This window comes from Athene cunicularia (genome assembly GCF_003259725.1).
Source record: "Athene cunicularia isolate RWA chromosome 2 unlocalized genomic scaffold, athCun1 chr2_part1, whole genome shotgun sequence".
NCBI lineage: Eukaryota > Metazoa > Chordata > Aves > Strigiformes > Strigidae > Athene > Athene cunicularia.
In genome coordinates this window covers 122,089,152-122,115,391 of record NW_020799095.1, presented here as the reverse complement: position 1 = coordinate 122,115,391, position 26,240 = coordinate 122,089,152, and the positions used below count along the sequence as shown (strand labels likewise).

The window sequence follows — 26,240 nt, the reverse complement described above, 5'->3', positions numbered from 1 at the left end:
AGCAAGCCTCATTTGCGTCTTACAAGTCAGCACTGTGTACCTGCTGAATTTAGCCTTTAGCCCATATTTAAACATAGACATACCCTCCCTACTGACCAGTCCGACAACATCAAGTTACATCAAGGCTTGGTGCATTTGCCCTTATGGCAAAGGAGGTGAATAGTATCCTGAGCCGCATTAAACAAGGCATTGCCAGCAGGTCAAGGAGAGTGATTCTGCCGCTTTACTCAGCACTGGTGAGGCCACACCTGGAGTGCTGGGTCCTGTTCTGGCATCCCCAGTATGAGAGAGACTTGGACATACTGACCCTTCCAGTGAAGGGCCATAAAGATGGACTGAAGCACCTCTGCTATGAGGAAAGGCTGAGAGAGCTGGGACTGTTCAGCCTGGAGAAGAGAAGGCTCAGGGGACCTTTATATACATTTATATAAATACCTGAAGGGAAAATGCAAAGTGGACAGAGCCAGGCTCTTTTCAGTGGTGCCCAGTGTCAGGACCAGAGGCAATCAATGGGTGCAAAGTGTAACACAGGAGGTTCCCTCTGAACATCAGGAAATACTTTTTCAGCATGAGGGTGACTGAGTACTGGCACATGTTGCCCGGAGAGACTGTGGAGTCTCCCTCCTTTGAAATAATCAGAACCCATCTGGACATGGTCCTGGGCAGCCAGCTCTAGGTGGCCCTGCCTGAGCAGGGAGGTTGGACCAGATGACCTTCAGAGGTCCTTCCAGCCTCAACTGTTCTGCGATTCTGTAATTCATTCCAAGCGTACAAGTTCAGCACAGCTTCTGGCAGAGTCTGAAAATCCCCTCGCATTACTATTTCCATGTTAGAACTACAGTGTATTATGGGTGAGTAGATTTTTCATAGGTCTTTCAGTTTCCCCACATTCAGACCCCAAACTTTTTGGACCTTGGGCCTTGGATTTGAACTACCATTTTAGCTCTTCCCAGTTCTGTGCTTCCCAAGAAATCCTCCATAGAAATCTCAACTGTCATTTTCATCAGCTGATGTGTTTAATCATCCATTATCTTAATCAGTCATCTTTTGTGTATTTTATCCTATAGTTGTGTATATGCCAGTTCAGTTAATGTGCTTGATGCATAAACATCTGGTAATCTCTAACAAAATTATTATTTTTTTTTTCCCTAAACAGAAACAAAAATTAGAAGCAAATGCTGCCACTGACATTCTTTGAGGTAATTGGTTTTTTCTTGCCAATGATGTGCAATTACTGTGTAGCTATTTTTGTATATAACAGATTTCACAGTTCTAGGAGAAGGGATGAGGTCTCTTTCATATCTATGGAGATATGGATCAGCATGCAGTATTCTATTTGCTGCGGTAATTTACAGGAGGTCTGCATTGTTCCTATTTGCACTGTGAATTCAACACCTGTACTTGCCATCAAAATAGCATACGCACACCCTGCAAGGCAAATTCTCCCCTCTTTTGTTTGCTTAAGATAATATATTTCTTTCCAGGTCCCATCATAATGTTTGTGTATGCAGCTCTAAAACTCCAGCTGTTCCTAGTTTGAGGAAACACCATTTTAATAGAAAACATTATTTAGTTATGAAACATCACACTAGTCCTGTGGATCATTAAAACACTGTGAAAACAGCAGAGAGGCTGAATTTGTATGCTGCTCTGGTACAGATGACTGATGTCCGTATCCTGCTCTCAGTAATTATTTGGGGAGTGATATTGACAGAAACAAGGCTTTCTACAGGTGTAGGAAACCATGCAAGATGATTGTAGGACTTGGCAAGAAAACTATTCTGGCTTCATTTTCAAAAAGAAATATTGTTCCTTTTCCAATTCTCATTTAAAAGATGAATAGAAAACATTTTTGTGAATGGAAACACTTCCCAGTCCAGCTAATTGCTAAATAATAAAGACTGAAAAGTCCTGTCCAACCATGAAGCAACACTAGGTGACTCAATATGGGCATGCACTGTCATTGAGTATCAGAACAATAAAACAAGTTTATTCTGCCTTTTTCTCACAGCAACTTCATAATTCCAGGAGTATTAATAATAACAGGGTGTAAAATTTTCTCCATGTTTGAGAGTAGGAGAGAAATATCAGTTTTATATGCTTTGATCCTTCTGTTTATGGCTATTCATCTATCTGCTATGGGGCAGAAAAAAAGACTGAGATTTTTTTTTTTTTTCATTCAGTTAGCTCTTTTTTTTTTTAATGGCATTACGTTAGCTCTGTGCAAAAGAATCAGGTATGTTTACATACATATCGTGACTAATACAGAAATGCTGTAGAGTTTGTTAAATATATTTGTTGCAGGCTTTTTTAATTTAACTTTCTAAAGAGGTGATTGAAAATATTGATCTATTACTTGGCTCTGCCTTTCATTTTGCGAGATGTGATTTTTTTTTTCCTCAATAACACCAACTGAAAGAGTGGTATTGGTTTTTAAAAGGTGTTGACCTCAGTGGTTGACTTTGTGACTTAAGGAGGTCACACCCATGTAATTGATGTGGAAAAAATGTGACCCTTTGTTATTAGTAAATGCTAAAGCTCTCTTATCCTTTCATGTGTTCAGAATGTGCTTCTAAAACCATGACTGAGATCTGACCTCACATTCTTAGAGTTTCTTACATTATTCCTTCTTATAGTTACCATGTAAACTTCTTCATTTCAAAGAGGATTTTGCCTGAAGGAGTTGTGCAAAAATGCCCTTGTGCTTTATTCAAAGATGAATTCCTAAAATTGTGAAGGCTCAGCTCAGTTAGGAAACCTGTAAGTAGGAGTAGTGAGTGAAACAGTGATGTGGTCAAATGCCATTTTGAAAATAGGAGTGCTGTTTACCTAACAACCCTCCTAAAATTCTGGGCAAGCACTGATACAGTACTGCTTTTCCTCCTTATGCGATCTATTATAATATTATAATAAACAACAAAGGCATTCACTACCAGAGCTTTTTATTAATGCATGAAGGGCTTGCTACATAGTCTTCTCCTGTTTCTACATTGTTTAATTAACCAGTAAGACTTAAATACTTAGTGATGTTTATCCTTCTCTATCCAAATCTCACTAAAGGGTGCTGAAAAACATGTATCACCACTTACAGTTATCATAACTGTAATAATTTATTATAACTTTTTCATTGGTCCTTCTAAATTTGTTAGCCCGTGACTTGGTCAGGAAATGTGAGGAGAACAGATCTCTGGGTGCAGCAGCCTCTTCGGATTGAGGCCTTACAAACGTGATAACAGTAAAGCCTGTGCCGCCACAGTGAGTGTGGAGTCCTCTGGAGGACATTCTCCCTGACCAGCAGTGCTACCTCTCCTTTCTACTGAGGTCCCCAGACCCATGTGCAGCACCTTGCACTTGGCTCTGTTGAACTTCAGGAGGTTTGCATGGTGCTACCTCTCAAGGCTGTCCATATCCCTCTGGATGGTCCATCCCTTCTCTCCAGCATGTCAACTGCACCACACAGCTTGGTGTCATCGGTGAACTTCCTGATGGTGTGCTCAATCCCACTGTCCACGTAGCCAACAAAGATGTTAAACGGTGCTGGTCCCAGTACTGTCCCTTGAGGAACACCACTCATCACTGGTCTGCACTTATAGATGTATGGTATACTTTTCTGTCACATATATTCCCATTTCTATGTATACCAGATACACCTTTCTGTTAAACACAGCTTTTTAAGCTCTATGTGTTTTTTAATTTGTTTAAAGTATATTTTCTTTGTTAAGAATAGGTCTTTGTTTAAGAGTCTTGTCAAATTGATGAATTGTATTCATCCAGTTGTATACTTCTCTTGATAAAGGATGTTTTGGATTTTTTTATGAACTAGCAACATCATACATGAAAAAGGCAGGTTATGTTATGAAGTCAAAGACCCTAGGATGGGGAAGCAGTGGTTAACAGACAGCTTCAAAAGCAGATGTTTGTCAGTAGTGTCTCCCAAAATTAACATGGAATATCAGTGTCAGAATGAAATCTGCTCGTGGATGCCACTGATTGGTTGACTAGTTATAGTTTAAGAAGGTTTTATTATTCTTGTTGTTGGAGGGAAAAACGTTGGTTATATCTATATTTCAGATCAGTTGTGGTTTGTGATCTCTCCTGTGAGAGCTGGAGAGAGTTAATAAATGTTGGGCTGCATTTGTGAGGAGGATGCAACTATTGCAGTTCTCTGTCCTTTCAGGATGACTAGACTGACTCTGGGTTATGGGCATAGAAATGGGATCTAGGGAAGTCATGTGCCTGTGCATAAGCCTGTAAAGAATAGCACAAGGTTGTGTTTAAGACCTGCTTGTCAAGGATGTAAATCTCTCCCTTTGGGCTTGGGGGTGCCTTTCTCTTCTTTGACTTGACTGCTCTTACTAAGCATGTAAACCCCTTTGAATAGTCTACTTTGAAGATGAGCTTATCAATCCTACTCTTTTTTCCTTAAACAATCGGTGTAGTTTTGGATCCATTGTCAGGTAGTCTAGTGGTTAGGGCATTCACCTGGGAGAAGGTAAGGCCTTTAAATTCTTTTTACACAGTGGGGAAATGCTTTAAAAAGAAGTATTGAGAGTCTCAGCACCAGAACACTTTCTTGCCTAGAAGGTAAATGATGGAGATTCAAAGCCTCAGACAAAGGATGGCATTTATTCTGAACCTTTGATGTAATGGATCAAAGCTTTAATCTTCAAACTGTTGTGGAAACAAGCACTGTTGCTGCATCCTTTGATAAAGTGGTGTCCTAGACTGAATGTTAGACTAAGACACACTGTACTGTCATGATCATCTGGCCCTTGTTTTGTTTCACATTGCTTGAGTTACTTTCTTTAAAGAATAAAATGCCCCAAAGTTTCTGCGGCTGTCAACATGAAAGGGGAAGGGATCTCATCTTCAACCACAAACAGACACAGCATCTAGATCTTAAGCTATTTAGGTCCCTGAGTTTTGACTTTAAAAGATCAGCTGGCAAAAGTGATGTATTTAAAGAGTCTAAAGGAGAAGGAACCCAACTTTCAGGAAAAATTAAGGTTTTAGGAAGAAGACCTCAGTAGTCTTATACTCAGTGGTTGACAGAGCTACTAAATGAACTTTGTCAAAAACAAAATCTGCTGGGGAACCCTCCCCTGCAACATTTGTTTCAGCTTTCTGGTAAGGATGAGTGGCTAAAACATAACTGAAAGAAAGGGCTAACCTTTTTCACATGTGAAGCTTCAAGGTTATATGCTGCACCTTAACATCATGTACAGTACATTTGTACTTCCTTGTGATGCAGCCTGACAGGCTGGTTCATAGAAATCACAGATTTCAAAGCCCAAGCTGTCAAACTACAGCATGAAAGCTTTTAAGAAAAAATTGCTTAATTTTTCTGTAATGCATCTGCAAAAGGCTTGGTGTACTATCCTTACTGGAATATAAATGTTAACATGCCATTACATCTCCATAATGTACATGTGATCAAGCATACAGCTTTGAATTAAATAGTTCACCTATTTGAATAAAGACAAAAATAATCTAAGCATGCCTGGACTAGTTAAGATATATAATGCTCATGAATAATATGTTCTGCTTTTCCTATTGCTGAAACTGAAAAAATAATGACTGAATTGCCATGTGATTGTAGTTGGTGAGTCAAACAATTTTTGTGCTTGGGGAAATTGTACTGTTCTATCATTATAGATTATAGGGATATGTAATATATATCTATATATGTCTATATGATTATATCTGTATAAATGTAGTTAGTATATATCCGTATAGCTATATCTAATCCACATGATTAAATGGAGATATAGACGTAGATACAAATAAAGATATATAGGTATAGATATAGATATAGATACAGATATTTATTGATTAACCACATGGTTAAAGAAACAAGTAGTAAGAAAGGAAGCCTTCCACTGGTCTGAACTCATTGAGATCTTAAGTGGGCAAAACCTATTACGCCTAGCAGAGTAGTGGAATAGACTGATTTTCTTAGTTGGTATGTGTCCATATTATGAAAAATACTCATCAGGATGTTTCTGAAACCCTTACTAAGTGTTCTCTGGGAGGTAGACAAAACAGAATAACAAAACCTGAATTTTCACCTCAAAACTGTTAGCTACAGAGAACACACGCTTCTCTGAATCTGCATATAAAAATGTTCAAAAAGCCTTTCTATTTTACTCAGAGGCCAAAGTGGGCTGATCTGTAAAGTATTAAAAGTAGATGTCTCAAGCTCAAACAAGCAATGCATTCAGTCTTCAGAAAGTGGCACAAAGTACAGAGAGAAATGTCAGTATATGGTACATAAACAGTAAAAAAAAGGAAATCAGTTTATTAATATTTACAAAACATATACTGGTAAAAATAAATTATATGTAATTATATTGAATTCTGTTAAATATTGTGTTGAGTTCCAAATATCACCACTGGTCAAATTTGTTATGATAGTTCTCCTGTTATATTAACTTCGCAGCACTATTCAAATCTTAAAGTAGAAAAGAACATAGTAGTAGATGGAAAGGAAGTATGTTTCAAAGTGATGTGTATCTCCCTCCTCCTTCTACCATGCAAGTGTAAAGAAATATGATAATATGAAATACAGCAGTTATCACATTTCCTTTAAAATAAAATCACTGACACAACCAAAACCAGAGTTTTTTGATATATGAAAAAGTTTTCAAGTCTTTATGTAAGAACAATTTTAAAATTCATATCAGATATCACTGAAGTATCCAAAAGTGGATACTTGTAGCTGTCTGTCACCAGAAGGCTCTTAATTGTCAGCTCAGTCCTTCATTTTTACATGCAATATGCCTGCTAAAGTGAACAAACTCTAGATGCCTGTTATTTGGGTTATTAATATTCTTCCTTTAGAACCTTGCACGGCTGGTCAGATTAGTGTCTTTTGGGATACTGCTTTGATTACAATTTCCAAGTTGTTTTTTTTCAGCTCTGTAGATTATTATATGTTGAGTAGTAGTTTTGGTGTGTTTAGCAACTGCAGCTTCATTGTGAATCATCTTGTGTCTAAATCTGCAAAGTCTCATTCACCGTTACGTGGTTCCTAAAACATAATGATGACTATAGTGGAACTGGTAGCTATTTTTGGAAAAGCTGCTCCACTTTGCATATGAGTCCTTGCTATCTCGTTTCAAGAGAAAGAGAAAAATTAATAGAAAATGAAGATGAAAAGACAAGTTTGTGAATCCTTATTCTCCAGTGTACAGATGTAAGGGAATATTCATGCTATAAACTGAAAGGAATTGTCTGTCACTAAGCCAGGTACTCCCCCCAAATACTTTTTGCAGGGAGCAGTTCAAAGAACCTAAACTAGATTGTGCTCTTTAATCACCCCCCGGAGAAGCTTCTCTCTCTATTGACTGTGCACATAGAAAATTAACTCTATCTCAGCCAAAACTAGTACACTTGGTTGGATGAGGGATAGGAATCACTGGTTTTAAACTGGAGCAATTTATTTAGTGAAACCTCAAGCGAAAAATGCTCCATTAATCTCATAGTGATTGAAACCCTCACCAAAAATCTATCAGCTGAATCGGCTTCTGGTAGTGAGAAGAGCGTGTACCTCCACATAAATTTTATTCTAGTCCAAGTTTACTGTCTTCAGTGAAGGGAATTTTTATGAGATTGCTCTATAACCTGTATAAATCAGATCCCCCCCCTTTTTAAAAAAAACTGTGCTATTTTTTCAGAATGTACTAAGAACAGTCTACTTATTATTTGCGGATATGCAGTGTAGTATAAAACTCAAAGTAGTTACTTGCTTCTTTTCTAGCTTGAAATTAACTGCTCAGTTCTTTACATTCACTTACATTCAGTACTACTGTGAAAATATTTAGGAGACTGGAATATCTAATGAATAGTCTCACTTGCCCTCAAGAAATAAAAACAGCAGAGAAAAGATAACAATCAGTTTTAATATGGGAGATAAAAGTATTAAGTTCTGAATGCTTTCTGACTTCACAACACATGAATAACAATCACAGAAGTATTTTAGAGAAATAGAATAATGCTTCGGAGAACAGAACCTGAATATTTCATGGGAGACAGCAGGGAGGGACCAGAAAGAGGTTGTGAGCTCTTAGGAAGATGCTGACTGGCCTTGTGGGTAGCTGACATGAAAGCAGGTCTCCTGCAGGTTAAACACTGATAAAAATATTATTTTGATGCATCTGTGTACGAGATTTTTATCAACATAATTGATGGTAAAACCACCACCGTAGAATAAATAATGTACTTAGTCTTTTGAAATGACAGTATCTCCAGGGCAATACAGTGACAATACAAGGAGCTGACATTACCATAAAATATTTTATGGCCAAAATTTGCTCTAAGAATTCTATTTAGTAAGGCTAAATCTGTGAGGCTTTGACTCATGCAGAACTGTTGCATAATCCTAAAAATGATTGGTTTAAAGACATGATTTTGAAGAAGGGCCATATTATTGATAGTGTAATGAGAAATTTATTGATACAAAATGAAACCCACTGCAGCACTAGGTCACTTTTCAGACATCAGGAAAGAAGGTAGCAACTAGGTTTACTTGCCAGAGTTGTGGCAATATTGATTATGTGTTACCATCAGCAAACATCATGTGGTTGAGGTGAATGGGCAATCCTTAATTTTGGCAAGTGTTGCCTTTAGAAAAGCAAGTATTTTTGATTGGTGACTTTCCCAGAGCTTCTAAAACCTGCCAAACCTTCCTGAAATGTAGTGGAATTAACACTGAAACAAAGAGAGAAGCAGTAACAGAATATCATGGATTAAGAGTGAACCCCTGGAGAGCTAATTTGGACTGGAGACAGTAGAAAGTGTCCATCTTCTTAGCTATATGTATATAAATATGCACCAATGCTGGTGGAATGAAGAAGGTTCTCAGATTTTTTTTAAGTGTTTGGTCTGTTTTAGGCCTTTGAGAGTGATACTCTATCTCAGAACTCTTCTGGTCTTTGTAAAAACATGTTGAAAGTTGGGGTTTTTTTGAAGAAAAAAACCCAAAACCTAGATGTGAGACTGTCTGTCAGCAATAGGACACAATTTGGCAGGTGAGGTGGAAGAGGTGGTAGGACTCCAATTGCTGCATGGTATTGTTCATCTTCAGAAAAGAAGCCTTCTGAGACTTCTGCACTTATATAGCATAGTAACATGTATGTTTTACCAGCCTTTCCTGGTGTCATGCCTGGGATTAGTGATATAGTTTAGGAGCACACTGTGTCATTTCACATCCTCCAACACTAAGCCTTTCTGGGAGGAAATGGCAGACAGGTTTGTTTAAAAGAATACTGAAATGAAGTGGTTTATCATCCACCTTTCCATATGATCTCTTCTTTCCTGCAATAAAAAGCTGTTCTCTTGTGTTCCTTTTCTCTTTGAAACATCTTGAGCTACTTATGGTAATAGCCACCAAATCCCTTCATTACTGGTCTCTTCAACATCTAATTCCTTGGCTCTGATCATGGGATTAGCACCAGGAAAGACAGTTCTATCGTAGGAACCCTGTAATGCTTTGGTATATCCGTTCTTGTTCTTCTGAGTTTGCCTTGATGACACTTTTTTTTTTTTTTTTCCTTTCCCCATCCCTCCTGCCCCCGGAATTCCAGTAAGCACAAACTTCTCACAAATACCCAACAAGTATCCTTTGGTTTTTCTATAATGTTTTATTTTAATATAAAGCTTACTTGATATATTCAGGTTCTTAATTTCCTGATAGTAAAGGCCACCAGGAAGGTACACTGTTTTGACTGTGCTGTCAGACTGCAGAAAGCAGGCTGGGATTCTGTGGGCTGTCCTTTTAACAATCAGAGTTGCATTTCTGATTTCAGATCTTCTACTGGAAGCAGCTGCAAGGCTTACTTTAAAACCACAGTTTTATTTCCAGTAGTTATGATCTTACTTGGGTGTGGATGCACATCTTGGGGAAGCTCTGAAAAACAGTGTTTTAAAAGATTAAGGACAAAAGCTAAGGCTGTAATTCAATCATGCAAAATATGTGTTTACAATACTTTGCTCTCATAATTTCCAAAGAATTTTCTCAACACCTTAATCATCCCAGATTCACCGTTTGGACCTTTGTTTCTATAGGTCAGTTTAATTTCTAATCCTTCTAATTTAAAATACTACCCAGTGCCACCAGGAGGTGTCCGTGTCCTATTTATCGGTTACTAATCTGGGTGGTTGCATTTTTTAATTTTTTTGGGAGGAGGGCTCCATAAAACCACCACAGTGGTAGCAATTTCCATAGGATCATTATTATTATATGGCATTGGTGTTTGCACTTCCAAACAAAATGAAAATGTGTTTCTGTCCAGACAGAGTTCTTAATTCTTTTCCTAGGTGAGAATTATAGATGAAAAAGACCTGTTAAGTCATCCATCTTTTTCTTACAGCATGCCCTGTTTCCTGAAGTATACTGTATAATGTATTGAGGATATCAGTCTGTTGCTAGGGAAATGATGACTATAATCAGATGTTACACAGTCTACATTTTGACTGCATTGCAGGATCAAAGACGAGGTTGTGGAAACGAAGATCTTGTACTGAAACACGTAAGTTGTGTCCTCTTAGTACTTGTGTGTAACCTCCAGGTTTAGTAAAAAGAGGCGAGCATATACGACAAAAAAGCTAAATATCACACAGTATTTTTATGTTGCACATTTGGGCTGTGATATTTAATTGGAAAATAACTAGTCTATTTTTTTTTTTTAAATATAAGCATAAAATATGTACAGATCCATAGTGATCCACAGAACATTACAGATGACTGCAAGATGTTCTATTACACTGTAGTCTAAAGTAGTGCCATATTTATTACCACATGGATATTTAGAAGCATACATTAGTGAGTAGTAAACCTGATGTCATTTGAACATCAGATAGGAAGAATATGAACAGCCCTGCCTGGTGATATAATGTACAGTTCAGATGTATTCCATAGGGTCTGTTGAAAATACCGTTCCAACCAAATTAAAACTCAGTGTGTTGCAGCAGTCACAAGCACTACCTGCAGGTGCTGTATGTGCAGGAGTGATTCTTTTTTTCATGGCTGTACAGTCAGATTGACTATTTCTGCTTTCTATTGCATTTTGCAATCAACGTATTTTGATAAAGTGGATGCCATCCTTGTTGAGGAGGTATCATTAGCTTGAAAAAGATTTCCAAATACAGCAGTGTGTTGTGTGGGTTATGGCCAAACTTCTTAAAAGGTTGAGATTTGTAAGTTCACAGAATCATCTAGGTTGGAAAGGATGCTGAAGATCATCTAGCCCAACTGTTAGCGTAGCACTGACAGTTCCCAACTACACCAGATCCCTCAGTGCTATGTCGACCTGACTCTTAAACACCTCCAGGGATGAGGACTCTACCACCTCCCTGGGCAGCCCATTCCAACGCATAACAACCCGTTCTGTAAAGAAATGCTTCCTAATATCCAGTCTAAACCCTCCCTGGCGCAACTGGAGGCCATTCCCTCTTGTCCTATCGCTTATTAATTGGTTAAAGAGACTCACCCCCAGCTCTCTGCACCCTCCTATCAGGGAGCTGTAGAGGGCGATGAGGTCTCCCCTCAGCCTCCTCTTCTCCAGACTGAACACCTCCAGTTCCCTCAGCCGTTCCCTGTACGACCTGTGCTCCAGAGCCTGCACCAGCTTCGTTGCCCTAAGTTTGCCAAATCAAATTTAGTAGTCATATTTCACTGAGGATATAGTTTTCGGGCTACCTGTGTAAAACTATAAGCTTACCACCTCCAACCCCTGCCTCCCCAAATTTACCCACGGACTTGATCTTTTATATTTGTCTGTAACTATAACACCATACCAACAAAAAACCTAGCACGGCCTCTTCCAGGAATAGTGATTGGATTCCCACCAGTGATGGTAGTCCCAGGATGTTTCTGAGTAGCTCCTGACCCCATGGACTCACAGATGTCTTGTTCTATTGATAAAGATAAATATTAAAGCAGCAGGTAGGCATCGTTACTGTATATGAGTTTTTAACTTTCACAGTACATGTTCTTACATAATAGCCAGCTGAATCACTGAAAAGAATGCGGACAACAAAAATCTTTTTACAGGCAAGTGAGTCAACTGAACTAGTAGGAAACTCCACTGAAAATGAATGATAAAACATTTTCACATCAAAGCTATGGCTAATGCATTAGCTAGATACTTCCCATTTGAAGTCCCAAGTAGTAACCAAACTCTATTACGGTTTTGCTGATGTGCACATTGCAACACTGAATTTCTTTGCACAATCACACCTGTGTTGTTTTTTTTTTAGTGAAAAAAATGACATACAAATGGAAGCATACTACTAATGAAATGGATCTGTCACCATGCTATATGGTAAAAAAAAGTATCTTTTCTCCTTTGCTGCCTTAGAAACCACTATGTGTTCACACTTAAAAACGGCTTCTGTGTACGTTTGTAATATCCATCTTTGATGAACACAATGAAACTTAATTTACATACTAATGCAACAAAACAGATACAGGATAGATCAACTCACCAGCTAACACATGCATTATTTGGGCTACACTAGTACTGACTGAAAGATAGGTAGCATTAATCCCCTGATACTGGCTTGTGGAGCTGCTCAAGATTTGATTTCCCTACAAATATCTCCCATCCATCTCTCAGACAATGTGTCACTATTTCATATTAATTACTGCTGAGTTACTTCTTTTTGATTTCATCTCTCATTCTTTTGTATGTTAAAAACTGCTTACTTTTTCAGGATCAAAAGGTATTTTTTTCATGGAAGTAGATTTAAGCATTAACTGATTAACCACTGATACAATAGATTTATTATTGCACAACTACAAAAACACCGTTATCACCTATCTTTGCTAGTGCATGTAGATTTTTTGCTAATATTCTTGGCTCAGACATTTTGGGAGCATTCACTAGGATCTGCCTTAGTCAAGTCTGTATCAGGCCACCACCTATTACATTACACTCACAGATCAACACCAGAGAATTTCTTAAGAGCAAATAGTATTGAAGAAGTATTGTGATAACTAATTTGCTAAAACCTTACTTATAAGCATGTCATCATTAGCATTGGTCTTTATAAACATTTGGTTTCAGGGCCCTGAAGCACGTGTTGCTTGAAAATACCAAGAGATCATTTGTACACACGTCATGTGTCATGAGTTGACAAGTCTGTCCTGCCCTCCATCCCAAAACATCAGCAGCTCCAAGCCATAATGTAAGAATCAGTGAAAAGGGTAGAGCACAAAGTCCTGATGCTTTCAGAAGATGGGGATGCTTCTTGTCAGCATGAGTGCACTGTATTTGTGTTTAGCTTTACTCTCCGCTTTTAAGATTTGTTCATATTTTGTCAACTCAGTTAGATTTGTCACACAACAATAGGAACTGATTCAGTACCCTGTTATCCTATTTTTGTTCAGACCATTGTTTGACCATTATTTTATCTCAGATATTGGCAATATGTTATATAAATAAAGTAATAGTGGAAATATACCAAACATCCATATTGATCACCTCTGTCCTTATTCTCTTGCAGGAAAGAATAGAGTTCAATCTCAGTCTGCAGAGAACAGTGACAACATTCCTAATTTATCATTTTCATGGCTGTTTAAAGTTTCTGCTTTCCACAGAGATTCCTGTATTCTGCTACCTAAGAAATCTTTCATTCTCTCCATTAGAACCTGGTGATTCTCATTTGTCTCAAGGATAAAGGGCCACAGATTTATGCTTCTTTTCTAGAGCACTGTTGAAACCCTGAAGTTGGTTCTGAAGTCAAAAGATCACCTTTTATCTTCCTTTTAGCTGACCAACACATCCTGACTGTCCATCATATGACAGAGAAAGTGATTTCCTGCAAGGGGCTCCACCTGCATTATTATTAAGAAAAGATACCTCCTCTTATTGCTGGCCTATCTTCTGGAATTCACACTTTCTTCCTGGTTCTATTGCTTCTCTTGTGCTGAGAACTTCGAAGCAGATTCCCCTTTCTGCATGGATCAAGGAGATGAAGAGAAACAACCTTCCCACTACAACACTTCAGTCAGTTAAATATACAGAAAATCCAATACAGCACTCCATAAGCATATATTTCTTGGGTATTATTTTACATGAGGGAAGCACAGGACAGAAAATAAACCAGCCAGGAAGACAGGCAGAGAAAACAACTGCTGAGGTAAGGCAAACTTTGTCAAAGTTGAGGTTACATTACTGTGCTGAGTCTCAACAGCAGCTCTCAGTCTTTTCTTTGTACAAAATTCACTGATGTTTCTGAAACATAAAATATAAACATTTATCACACCTGGAATTCTTCACTGTTTAGCTGAGGAAGGCATTCATACTGCAGAAGTTCCCATTTAACCACTTTGGTAGTTGTTCACCTCCTTCTGGGCACCAGGTAATTTCATTATCCATTTGCATGAAATATAACTCCTCAGGACCTGTCATTCATATTAGGATACACTTTTTCCCACTTTAATATTGTTGAAAAAAACACAGCAAGGGAAATAATCAGGGACAAGTAGCAGGTATACTGCCATTTTTTTCATATTTATTTAATTGCTATATGAAAGGTCATGTTGAACTTTTCACTTAAAATGACAGTTTGATGAAAGAATGGTATGTGCGTGCTTGCTGCTCTCTTTTAATAGAAGCTTTTTGAAGTATGTGGACAACATTAATGGAAGTAAGCATAAGACAGAAATGCCAGTATCTCTGTCCAATTCTACTTCTATATCCCTTCTGATTCAAGTGAATGGAGATCTAAATGATGCAAGTGCAATGCTTGCAAACACAGATTTTATTACGGGCAACAAGAACATGAGTACAGAGACTATTTTCTGAAGTGATGGGGTTAGCGGGATGAAGGAGGTACTGAAAACAGACAACTAAAGAGACAGTAAAACAAACAACCCCCACCACCAAAACCAAACCTTTAAGGAGTATTCTGTTAAGCTGATAGTCCAGACCTAACTTCGTTGAGTATATACAGCTTTTGTAGAGATCTTTCTAAAATAATCCTGGTTTAAACAAACAAATATTTTACCTATCATGAGAACAATAAAATATAAATGAGATATTGAAACAGAAGTGAGAGTGGCAGGCTTATCGCAAAAGATAACTAGCAAAGGGAAAAATAACCATCAAAGTCCGATGCCACATCAGTGTCCCTTATATGATGCAATTACACAGAAGTATAGGTGTGACTATACTTGAACTAGCTCTCTTGAAATTGCTTGGGTAATAATTGTACTCAAGATACAGTGCTGTGATTTGGCACAGACTAATCACACATTTACATAAAGTGAGGCTTGCTTATAGATGTTACAGAAATATCCCAAACAAAGAAAGCAAGCAGATTTCAAGCCATACAGCAAGCACTCATAAACTTTTGGGGGATAAGCAACATAAATAGCCTTTTACTCTACTAAAATTAACAATGCCATTTTCCATCACAGAGAGATGTGTTTAAAAAACCAGCAAAGGCCTCCATAATTGTTTCACAACCAAAAGAGAACAAGAGGAGAAGTAGAAGAAACAGGTACAAAATAGAGAGGAAAGGCTGAAATGAATTTTATTTCACAACACAGAAGAATTAAGAAGGAAAGTACTGAAAAAGCACTGAAGGAAAATAAGGAAAACCAACATTTTAATGTACTGTAATTACTTATTCCACTATTGCCTTTTTCTGTGACATTTTTTATTGATGATGTTTCATGGATCATCAATAAAGTAACAATACAAAAAGCCCTAGAAATTTATTTCCTTCTGGTGTTTGTGCTAGATTGACAGTAACTAATCCATGACAAAGGGGCAATCAGTTCAGCCTGAAGACTTGATGCAAGAGCAAGGGGGGTGGGGGGGGTAATAATTAAAACAAAAAAAGCTCAGTAATAATGTGTTAACTTTGAAAGGAACACCAAGTGAAACAAATGAATAAATAATTAGTTTAAGGGTAACAGTATTTTCAAAGCAAATGGACTACTTCTGTTACCAAGAAGATAGGGCATTTGACAGCTAATAAGACAACGAGGCATTCAGCTTCCAAACAATAAAAGGTGAGTTCATATTACACTAGTGAGCCACAAGCACACTGCTGGCTTGTTTTTTATTAACACTAATAAATGAGCTCATAATACTGATCAGAAGTGTTTTTTTTTTCTTCACACATCTCACAAAAGAATTTTAGGTGACAAGTACTATGATACATATGGTAGAAACAAACAGCTGTGGCCACAAAGATGTTTTGTTAACTGATGATTAATATATTTAGGAAGCAATCACACTATTCATTAGTAAAAGTTTACAAACATTAAAAAGTGCATAACATTTGAAACCAACAACAACACAAAAATATATATAATATATATACTATATATAAAGAAAGTGACATCACCTTCTGTTAATAAAACAAATTTCTAACTTTGTGATTGGTGCTTATGTGATTGCCATGGTTTACTAGTCAGTCACTCTCTTTACTCACCTTTGTCACACAGAGGTGTGGTTGCCCCATTTTGCAGTGTTCAGCCTCATGTATGGCCTTGTCTATTGGGGCAGGATGGGGAAAAGGAAAACAATCAGCATCGCTATTGCAGAACAGGTTATTAATTTGTAGATATTGTAATCCCCTGGATGGGGTATACGAGCTATCCTGGTATTTCAGTGAAGGTCCAGTTTGGATTGTCATTCTGGAATAGCTGAAATGGGAAAAATCCAGTCTTTTGGGTGCTAGATGCCAAGTCTCTTACTTCCCTTTCCACCTCCTAGCTAAAAAGCTGCTGTAGCAGCTTCTAGCACTTGGCTTTACCTGGTCCATCAGTAACAGGCTACTGGCTGTGCAAACTCAACAGCCTGATCAACTGAGGCAAAGGCAACGAATAGAAAAAATAGTCCTGTCTGGATCCAGCCCATGATCCACTAAATTGGACTATTCTGCAATCTAAAACTCATTCTGGAATACATATCTGGCAGTAACCTATGCCAGTTATTCTCCCACGTGTAAACAAAGCCCATCTTTAACAACATGAACCAGGAAAACATCTAGCACCACAGAATCTGTTTGAATTTTAACCCATATAAGGTTATAAAGGTATTCTTAAACTACCATAACAATAAAATACTTGGACTAACATTTTAAAAAAATATCTCAGAGAAAGTTTAAGAAATTGGGAGCAAAATTAGAAAAATGGTGAAGAATAACATAAAAGATTCAATTTGAGTCTCTGATATGCAACTAACTACAGGCAAGTGGCAAAACTGTACCAAGGACACAAAACACGCTGAAATATTCACATTAACAAATCGTTTTGAAGGCTCATCTAGTAACAAATTAGAGTGTTGCTGAGTCATTTAGGTTTAGGCATAATCAATTTAGCAGTTGACGTTTTAAATCTATCATGTGCACATCACCACATAATGCAAAAAAACAGCCCTTTCAAAACGCGTGGTAGAAAAATTCACAGTAACAGAAATATTCTTCATAAGCAGTTGAGGAGGGGCAGTGTGGAGCATCTAAGTTGTACAATACAAAAACCATTGTAAATAACAGAGCTGTAAAACAGACGCAAAGTTCTAAAAACAGTGCTTTCTTTACAGTTCTTTTAATGGGTGAACACTTTGGCCAGAGAATTTTAAACTCCGAGGATCACACAAGCCTTTGCTTAAGATACGCAATTAGATCCTCCGACATTTCAAAGGCCATTTGCTACAAGATTTATCTGTTCTACTTTTTAAAAGTGTTCCCATCAAGTAGTCATTATGAAGGGATCCATCTGATGACACTATCCCAAGAAATCAATACATGTTCAACCACTGCTAATGACAGAGGTAGAGAAAATTCTGTCTTCTGCCACAGCTTGTACCCCCATTTTTAGCATTGTGTTGAGTGGGTTCCAGCAGTGAAGACACATGCACTTTCTTTTCCACCAGCTTGATCATGGAAACAAATTTGTTCCAGCATGCTCTTGTAGTCTGAAAGCATCCTGCAGCTGCTCCAATCCATCAAAGTGGGATGTCAGCTTTCTTGCTTTGCTGCCTCCCCTTGGGCCTCCCCGGTTTGCTCACTTGGATTGCGTTGTGCATCTCCTTCTCCTTCTATAACATACAAGAAAAGGACAAGTGATCCACCCTAAAACAAAGAGGTCTTGCTCCCAGAACCCCAACTGTTCATCCACCAGTCTCAAAAACAAAGTAAAAAACACCCCGAAATCTTGCATTAAATATGAAACCTTTTACTACTAAAATAGACACACTTTTCATCTCAAGAGACACCTTCAGAACCAAATTCCTAGGAACGATCACCACTATAATTTTAAATAGTAAGTAAAGTAGCTAGAAATGAAAGAATTTAATAAAAATAGTGGGGTATTTTTGACAATTTATCCACTATGATACCATGACAATATAAGAGAAAAAAACCCTCATTACCCCAAGTCTGAACAGAGTTTACCATAAAGAGATGCAACTTCAATAAAACCAAGTTAAAGCTGTGTTTGTTTTGTGTCCCTTTTCAGTACCATGCCCCACAGCGTTCAGTCAAGCTGTCTCACTGCGAACCACAGAATGATGTGAGGAAAAGAAAACATCTTAAGAGTGCGCAATAAGCAGACAACTCAAAAAGCCCTTCTAAAGAAGGCATTGCCAACGGTCTACTAGTGCCTATATGCAAAGTATTGTATTTCACCTAACAATTAAAGACCTAACAGGTTCAGACAGCTGGAAGCTAAGTGCAAGAAAGACAGAAGTCCCCGAACGCTGGACTAATCAGCTATAGGTACATAAAAAATATATTGTTAGGTAAGGAATAATGATAAGATGTATGATGTCTCTTGTATCTTGCAAAGATTTTGAGTAGTTTGTCTTGGACTGGCTTGATACAGTAGTTAAGAGAAGAAAATTTCATGGACTCAGTTGTAAAGAGGAAATAGTGCCTCTTAACTTTAATCTATAGATCTTTAGAATAAAGGCAGGTTTCCCAGTACAGATGTTTATTGCTTCCCCACTTCAGATCAGACTGTACATCTGCACCATAAACACCTCCTCTTTTCTATATAGAGGAGAAGGCATGTTGCTAATTGAAAAAAAAGTTCTTTGCACTGCAAACGACACTGCAAAAAGCTCTGATGTGATAGCTGTGTCTTGTGCATGCACCGAGTATTTAGGTGGCAAAATACCTCAGAGTGTATTGGTAATTATCAAATTTAACCTGATGAAAAGTTGTATGGAAGGTTGATTAACCTATTAAACAGTGAGGTTTTTTTTCCATTAATTATGGGTTGAATAATAAATGAAAATTTATTTTGCAAGGCACTTTTTCAGGAAACTCTTTATTTCTCAGTTTTCTCTCCCACATTACAAAGGATACTATCAGAAAGGATCAATAGGAAGTAATTCCATGTGGGACAGAAATCTCTTTTCCCCAAGTTGTCCAAACACATTCTACAAAGCCTACTTACTACATTTGTTCTGATACTGCAAACGTCCAGATGACTGGAATCTGATTTTTTTATTCCTTTATGCCTGCTCTGTACTCCATTATTCTGACAGGTAGGAAGTCTTTAATATCCATCAGACTATCTGGGCAAGTCAAGCTTTCCTGAAAAATCTTATTCAAAAAAACAAAACCCCTGAACAACAACAACAGAAAGACAAAACTGAAGAGAAAAAAACTTGCAAGGTATTTGTGTTTAAGAGAGAAATCATCCTGGACACGAAGTCCAAACATTTCACTGCCTAAATGTTAAACACAGTGCACAAAGACTCAGAGAAAGAGCACTAAGTTTCTAATATACCACTGCTTAAAAGAGTTTCTCAACTAACTAAGAAAACTCACTAGTGTAAATCCATTCAATCTATGATACACTGTCTTGCTACTACAGACTTAAGTCTTTCTGCAGCACAGCTTTCCTCCCAAAGGCCTTAAAACATGTTTATGGAAATAATTTAACTTCTAGATTCTGAGAATCCCAAAACTGCCTAAGAACACTCGAACTATTCTTCGTTCAGAAGATGATGGCTCTAAGTTCTTAAGAGCTGCAATTCTTACACAGCATTTCAAAACCAACAGGCAGCATTAAAAAAACCCCAAACCAAATAATGTGATACTGTAAACTATAATATAGTTGTGTGAGTTGGTAAGCTCGCAACCGTTACTAGCTCTGCTAATGAGCAGCTTTTAACTAATTTTTCTTCCTGTAACATGTTCCCAATGCTTACACCTAAAACATTTCTACCATGAACTAAAATCACGTTTAATCACAAATTTCTACAATCAGTCCTTCATTCCAGTTTTGTATGACTTCAAAACCTCTACTATCTCCAGGACAACTTTTACAAGAAGTCTCCTTTCCACTTTTGCAGTGGAACTGTGTTCTGTAGCGTATCTGCAGACCTCTAGAAAACCGACGGTTTGTTTTAGAGATTGGACTTGCAGAGACTGGTCCTCATTCTCAATTATACTTTTTCCCTACTACTTTATTTAGCTACAATCACCTGTAAGATTATCTGAATATAAAGTTTCTTAGAATTGTACTGACTACCTTGAGAGAGAGTTGAGCAGGTGAGCTACCCGCTGATTTCCCCAAAATCTCTCTTTTGCCTTCTGTTGTACTATTTCTGTTGCAGTTTTCTACTTATCACATGTACACAGTGTTGCTTTTACTAAATTTAGATAAAATGCATTGCCACAGAGAACTTTGAACCTGTATGTTGAAGTTTGGTAAATATGTCCATTCCACAGATAATACAGCAGGTTGTTTGCTTATTATGGACAAAGAACACTGGAACAGTTGCTTGGAAGGGAGAGTCTGTTGTTGGCTCATCAACGAAGGGATTAACTAGCACTCACTTCAGGCATCAAATAGTACATGACAGAAAAAATACAGCCTTTGAACAAGGCCTCACTGCCAAAGCTGTTCCTGTTCTTTACAGGAAATGTATATGCAGGCTTTTCAAAGGCAATGTACTAAATATGCTTGGGTACCTTAATTTACATATGTTTTATAATGTACTGTCTTTTTTTTTTTTAACCCACATTACTCTGCCATTACTCCGTGCAGTTGAAAGCAAACATACTTGAGCTTTTGCAAGAAAATGCATACAGCTCTAATATGAATAAAAGAAAAAAAATGATTGTAACTTGATATCCATTTGTATAATTACATAGTACTTAGCATAAATTGTTTGACATGCACCTTGAAAGAAATAAGATTTAATCCTCAAACACGTTTTCCTCATAATCCTGTCACATGTGAGGCACATATGCATCCCACAAGCACTAGTATATTCTGAACTGGAATTTGGGATGCAAAGTATTTTTTAGCCTCTCTTTGGTTTGGAAAGACATAATGGGATAATACACTAATACTCATGTGAATGATAATACAATGCATTTTCCAATATTTGTGGTTTGGAGGCTTTTATCTGACACCTAGGTGTACTAATAATACAGTATTTAAACATATTTTCATTGTATCTCATTCAAACTGTGTAACTTCCTGAAGAAGTATGCAGGAATTTTTGTGTATCTACTACCGAATTTTATGAGCAACTCTGTCCACTTTTCTGCAATGATTAAGTTTCCCAATCAGCAAAACAGGTCTCCAAGAAAAACTAAATAGGCTCCTCGATTAAGTAGTAAAATTAGGTTAACAATTATTTAAAATTCTCATCACTACAGAGCTAACTTCATGTACAAAATGCATACAGACATACATTACAGGCACAAAGTCACATCCTTTTTATAGCTCACAAATGAACACAATTCTGGCTTACAATCACTCCAACAGCTTAATTTAAAAACAGGGATTGTTTATATCTTCTAAGTGGACAAGATCAAAGTCAATTCTGGTAAGTGTAAATTTGAGACTAAAGAAAATTAAAAGCAAGAAGGAAGGTTAGCATTATGCTTTTCAAGTGCCACTTTACATTTTTTCAACATTTTACATGTATCTCCATATTAAAATAAATAGACACACATACTAATAAAGCTTTCATTTTTAAATAGAAAAAAAAATTAAAGGCCCTGCTCAGCTGGGATTGCATGTATCTAGAAACTATAGGCCCCAATCTGGCAACTGCAGAGAAATGACTTAGAATGTGTATTAGCCTGAAAGCCAAAAAAAGAATTCCTCCATCCAAACAGCACTGCAACCACCCAAATGTCACACTGTCGACATCTGATTGTCCAGTGATGAGACTACCTCTCAGAACTTTAGCCACTGTCTCTGAGAAAAATACGTGCACAGACAGGGCAGCTGCTTGTCGAGTTTGTTCTCTGCCAAGGTTGTTTTCTTCTGCTATTATTAAAATAAGCATAAAACTTCTTTCCTAAGATCTGAAAAGGGTTTTAAAATATCTCTGATCCATTCATTAACCCCCTCCCACATAACATGAAAGTAATTACACAGCCATATTACTATTTTTATATGCACTGTCCCTCCCTCTCAGCTGAAGGTGCACAACCAACTAAAAATTTTGATATTAGAGGTGAAGTAAGATTTAGGATTGCATTAGTGCTAATCACCTTAAAAGAAGGACAAAGTATCAGCAGAAAGGGGAGAGACAATTTACCCAGAAACAAAGATCCAACTAAAACAAACAATGCATTGCTATTGCTCTGTCCTTTGGCAGCTCAAAACACGATTAAACTCCACAATAACCTTTTCAAGCAGACACATGGCTTCTCCTACAAGCTTCAAACCAGAGAGCTTCTATTAAAGGATATTATGAAGAGTTGGGTCTTAGTAAAGACCTTCCTTAATTCCTTCCTTATACTTGATTTTCCATAAAATTTGTCCTGATATGGACTCTGCCACTAGGCACTCACTGCAGAACGACTTTTCTTTTTTCAGTAGTATGTTGCATTTGTAAATAACCACCTTTTCCATTTATGAAATCTGGGCTTCTTACTGCAGGCAACTCCTGCTGATCTGAAAAAAGTATTTTTGTTGCTGAGGGACAAGGGAATAATCTGTGCACAAAACCACTTTTTGTGTACCACTCTTTTCATTTTAGTTTTAAATAAATACAATAAAAGACCAAAATGTACTCACCTGCTTTATTTATATCAAGTTCTGATAACTTCAGGGCTAGTTCACTAGAGTTCCCACCCGGAGAGGACACAAGTATGTCATGTAACGCATTTCTTCTACCTGTTCTTCCTGAAGCAATAAAGTCTGCATATGTAGATTCCACATCAGTCATTGCTAACAAATATCCACATAGCAGTACCTGGATGGGAGGAAAAAAAAAAAACAAAAAACCAAACAACACTTAGACCATCAAACAAATGATGTTATGGAACAGGAATAGAAGAACTTAAAGGGTTCTCATTGTGGAGTAGATAGTTTAAGCAGTAAGTAACAAAAAGAAGATGCCTTAGTCTCAAAATTTGGAGAAATTAGAGAAGAAACTGAGCAGAAAGCAAAAGAAGTGTGTGGATTTTATGCAATCTGTATTCAACAGTATTTTAAACAACTTCATTTCTCATATTTCATAAAGTGCTAGTGAGTACTTTATAAAAGCAATGACCTCAGCAACATAATTTCTTTATAGAGCTGTCTCTGCTTTTAATATTAGCTGGAAAGTAGGAGGTAGGTAGGGGGTGGAACAAAGTTCTTTTCTGCACAAAAAGCAGAGTGTAAGGAATAAAAAAGTACAAATCGATAATGCTTTTTGCATGCAGAACACTGTGCTCATACACAGGCACAGCTATGTTTTGTGTATTTTCCTTTCTGTTAGTATGATTAGTTTTGGCATTGTGTATAGACCTCTTCAGACTCAACTAATTTATTTTGGTGTGGTAGCTGCACCAAAGCAAATGCATTACCATAATGTCCCTGAAACAGTGGAGACATGTTAACAGAGCAAACAGAATAGCTAAACGATAATGCAGAGGTTAGAAAACACCACTCTGTAAGCTAGATATAAACTTCACTCAGATATATATATATAGAGAGATATATATATCTTTCTATAGATACAAACTAAACTCAGAACTTCATTAGAAAAGAATTATTTCTCATGTTTTTATGGAATAATGTGATGATGTGCATTAACGCAAGACCTGCCACAGATATAATAAAACTCCTATTTCAACCTCAGTAAGAGAAACATTTGCATCCCTGCTAGAGTATCTGCTGTATCTCTAACCTGTTGCGATTTTTTTTTTTTTCTTAATTTGCAGAAATGTAACCAGAGACTGGGTGAGGGGTGGGCAGGAGGAGGAGGTGCTTTTGCTTGCTGATCACACTGCTTTTACTGTAGTTCTGTTTGTACTCATCTAAGGTTTCCTGCAAAAAGTTAGCATACCATGCTTCAGATGTAGCTTCCCTCACATTTTATGTTTGAATGTGGTAGGGCAATCAGGGAAGCTTTCTGCTACAGCAGTAACTCCAAAGTAAAGAAGCACTAAGGAAACACTAAACAAAACAAGCCCCCCACAGTTGTATGCTTCTTTAATCTCTAAGCAGTATTTCTCTGATTTTGCATGCTGCAGAGAGAGGACATTGCCATAAGGGCAACACTGCACAGCTGCATACAGTGAGAAATATTCCACAGTTGCTGGACACTGAAGAAGCCCCTGAAGTCATCACAAACACCAACTGCAGCACGCCAGTCAGCTTTCTCTCTTTAAATAAAAAGAAAAATCCTCATTTTTTTTTTAAATAAACCTTATTTCAAAAACAGATATATAAAAGACAACTGCCAAGACTTGCCCACCCTCAACTCTGAATAACTTCACAAATCCTGTCCATTCTTCATGTTCATTCCAGTCCTCACCTCCCCACCTTTAGTCAGCTCTATGAGGGTGTACATACGATATGTCTGAGAAGCCAAGAAAAGGGTTCTACACCATATTTTATTTAGTCTAAATATAACTATATCAAGTATCATTGCAAGACTGACTGACTTAAAAAGAAGTTCATTGCTATCAAGCTTTGGTGTCCCATGCCAAATGCTGAATGGCTGACAGGATAATTTTACTCCTATGAACAAACAGTATGAAACAGGAAACTGATTTTAAAAAAACCAAAACCAAACCCAAGCCAAAAATCTACCCACAAAATCTAACAACAAACACCTAGAGAATGGAAAGAGGTCAGCACTGACTGAAAGCCTGCCTGACACACATAAAATAGTGGAGTGCCTCTCAATAACAAATACTTTCATAAGAGCATGTGCGTTTCCTCCCATGAAGCATACTCTTCTTAAAACACTTCACGAATACTGAAGTAAATGAGAAGTCTACCATTTGTTCTTTGCCCAAGGTGCAGGCATCACAACGCCAAATAAATCAACCATGTAGTAGTGAAGCATGTAACTTGCAAAGGTGAAGGGAAAGAGTGAGGACAGTTGTGATAAGGTAAGAAAACAGCACAAGTTTTCAGACTTATCTGACCTGCTCACTGAAGAGTATTATCCAGCAAGATCAGAAAAGATTTTAAATTAAACTTACACAAGTAATATTTGTTCGTGCCTGTTATTGCAACTGGCCTGAAAAAAAAAGGAACTGCAAAACCTGACAGTAATCAATGTACGGGCTTGGATTTTCTAGTAAGTGTAGCACCAGTCCAAAGTCACCATAGCTATCACTCCTACAAAGATACTAGTTTCATTTTAGCACAGAAAAAAATCATCAGAGAAGAATATTCTGTTGCTACTTTGGAAGCTGTGTATCAGTGCATCAAGAACAGAATAAGCAGAGAAGATTCCAACTAACGTGGAAAAAGCTACAGGGCTGTTAAGGCTAGCAAAATGAGCAATGTTGCACTATGTGAACAACTCTCTGGACTTTACAAACTGCACTCCACAGAATAATCTTCTGTAAGATTATACTGAAACATTCCACAAAATGTGGAGAGCACCAGGGGAAATCTCAAGCTTATTTAATTTTAGATATGAAACAAGCTATAAAGCCAGAGGAAAATGTGCTTATAGAGAACTTTATTTTAAATGCTAATTTTCTATAAGCTCAATATGGCATTACTAACAACATTCTGATCAAAAAAGAATGTTACCAAACATACATTTATTAACAATTCCAAGTTTTCCTGTCTGCATTTTCTCTTAAATATCAAACACCATTCTGTTTTGTATTGGCATTATCTTGAGACATTACTGCATAAATATGGAACTCCACTGATATCACCCGCGAGCTCCCCTTCCAATGAATGGCTCAGTGCCCAGCAGTCTGTATTTATTCACTGAACCAGTCATTAAGGAATTACCATTCACTCCAAAAAACCTTTTTTTCCTTCAGTCTCTGTGGAAGGA

At 37.4% G+C, this 26,240-nt stretch overlaps 1 protein-coding gene and 1 long non-coding RNA gene across 2 annotated transcripts; both read right to left on the bottom strand.

Moving 5' to 3' along the window:
* Window positions 1-1,633: 1,633 nt before the first annotated feature.
* LOC113476504 lies at window positions 1,634-11,274 on the bottom strand. The gene is made up of 3 exons (XR_003397739.1): window positions 9,781-11,274; window positions 8,265-8,275; window positions 1,634-1,645 (listed from the first exon to the last, which is right to left on the bottom strand). It is a non-coding gene; the product is annotated as an uncharacterized LOC113476504 (long non-coding RNA).
* Window positions 11,275-15,517: 4,243 nt separating this feature from the next.
* PKIA (cAMP-dependent protein kinase inhibitor alpha) lies at window positions 15,518-23,195 on the bottom strand. The gene is made up of 2 exons (XM_026842171.1): window positions 23,018-23,195; window positions 15,518-18,059 (listed from the first exon to the last, which is right to left on the bottom strand). Exons 1-2 carry the CDS (start codon window positions 23,166-23,168, stop codon window positions 17,980-17,982), a joined length of 231 nt encoding a protein of 76 aa, XP_026697972.1. The 5' UTR covers window positions 23,169-23,195; the 3' UTR covers window positions 15,518-17,979.
* Window positions 23,196-26,240: the final 3,045 nt, after the last annotated feature.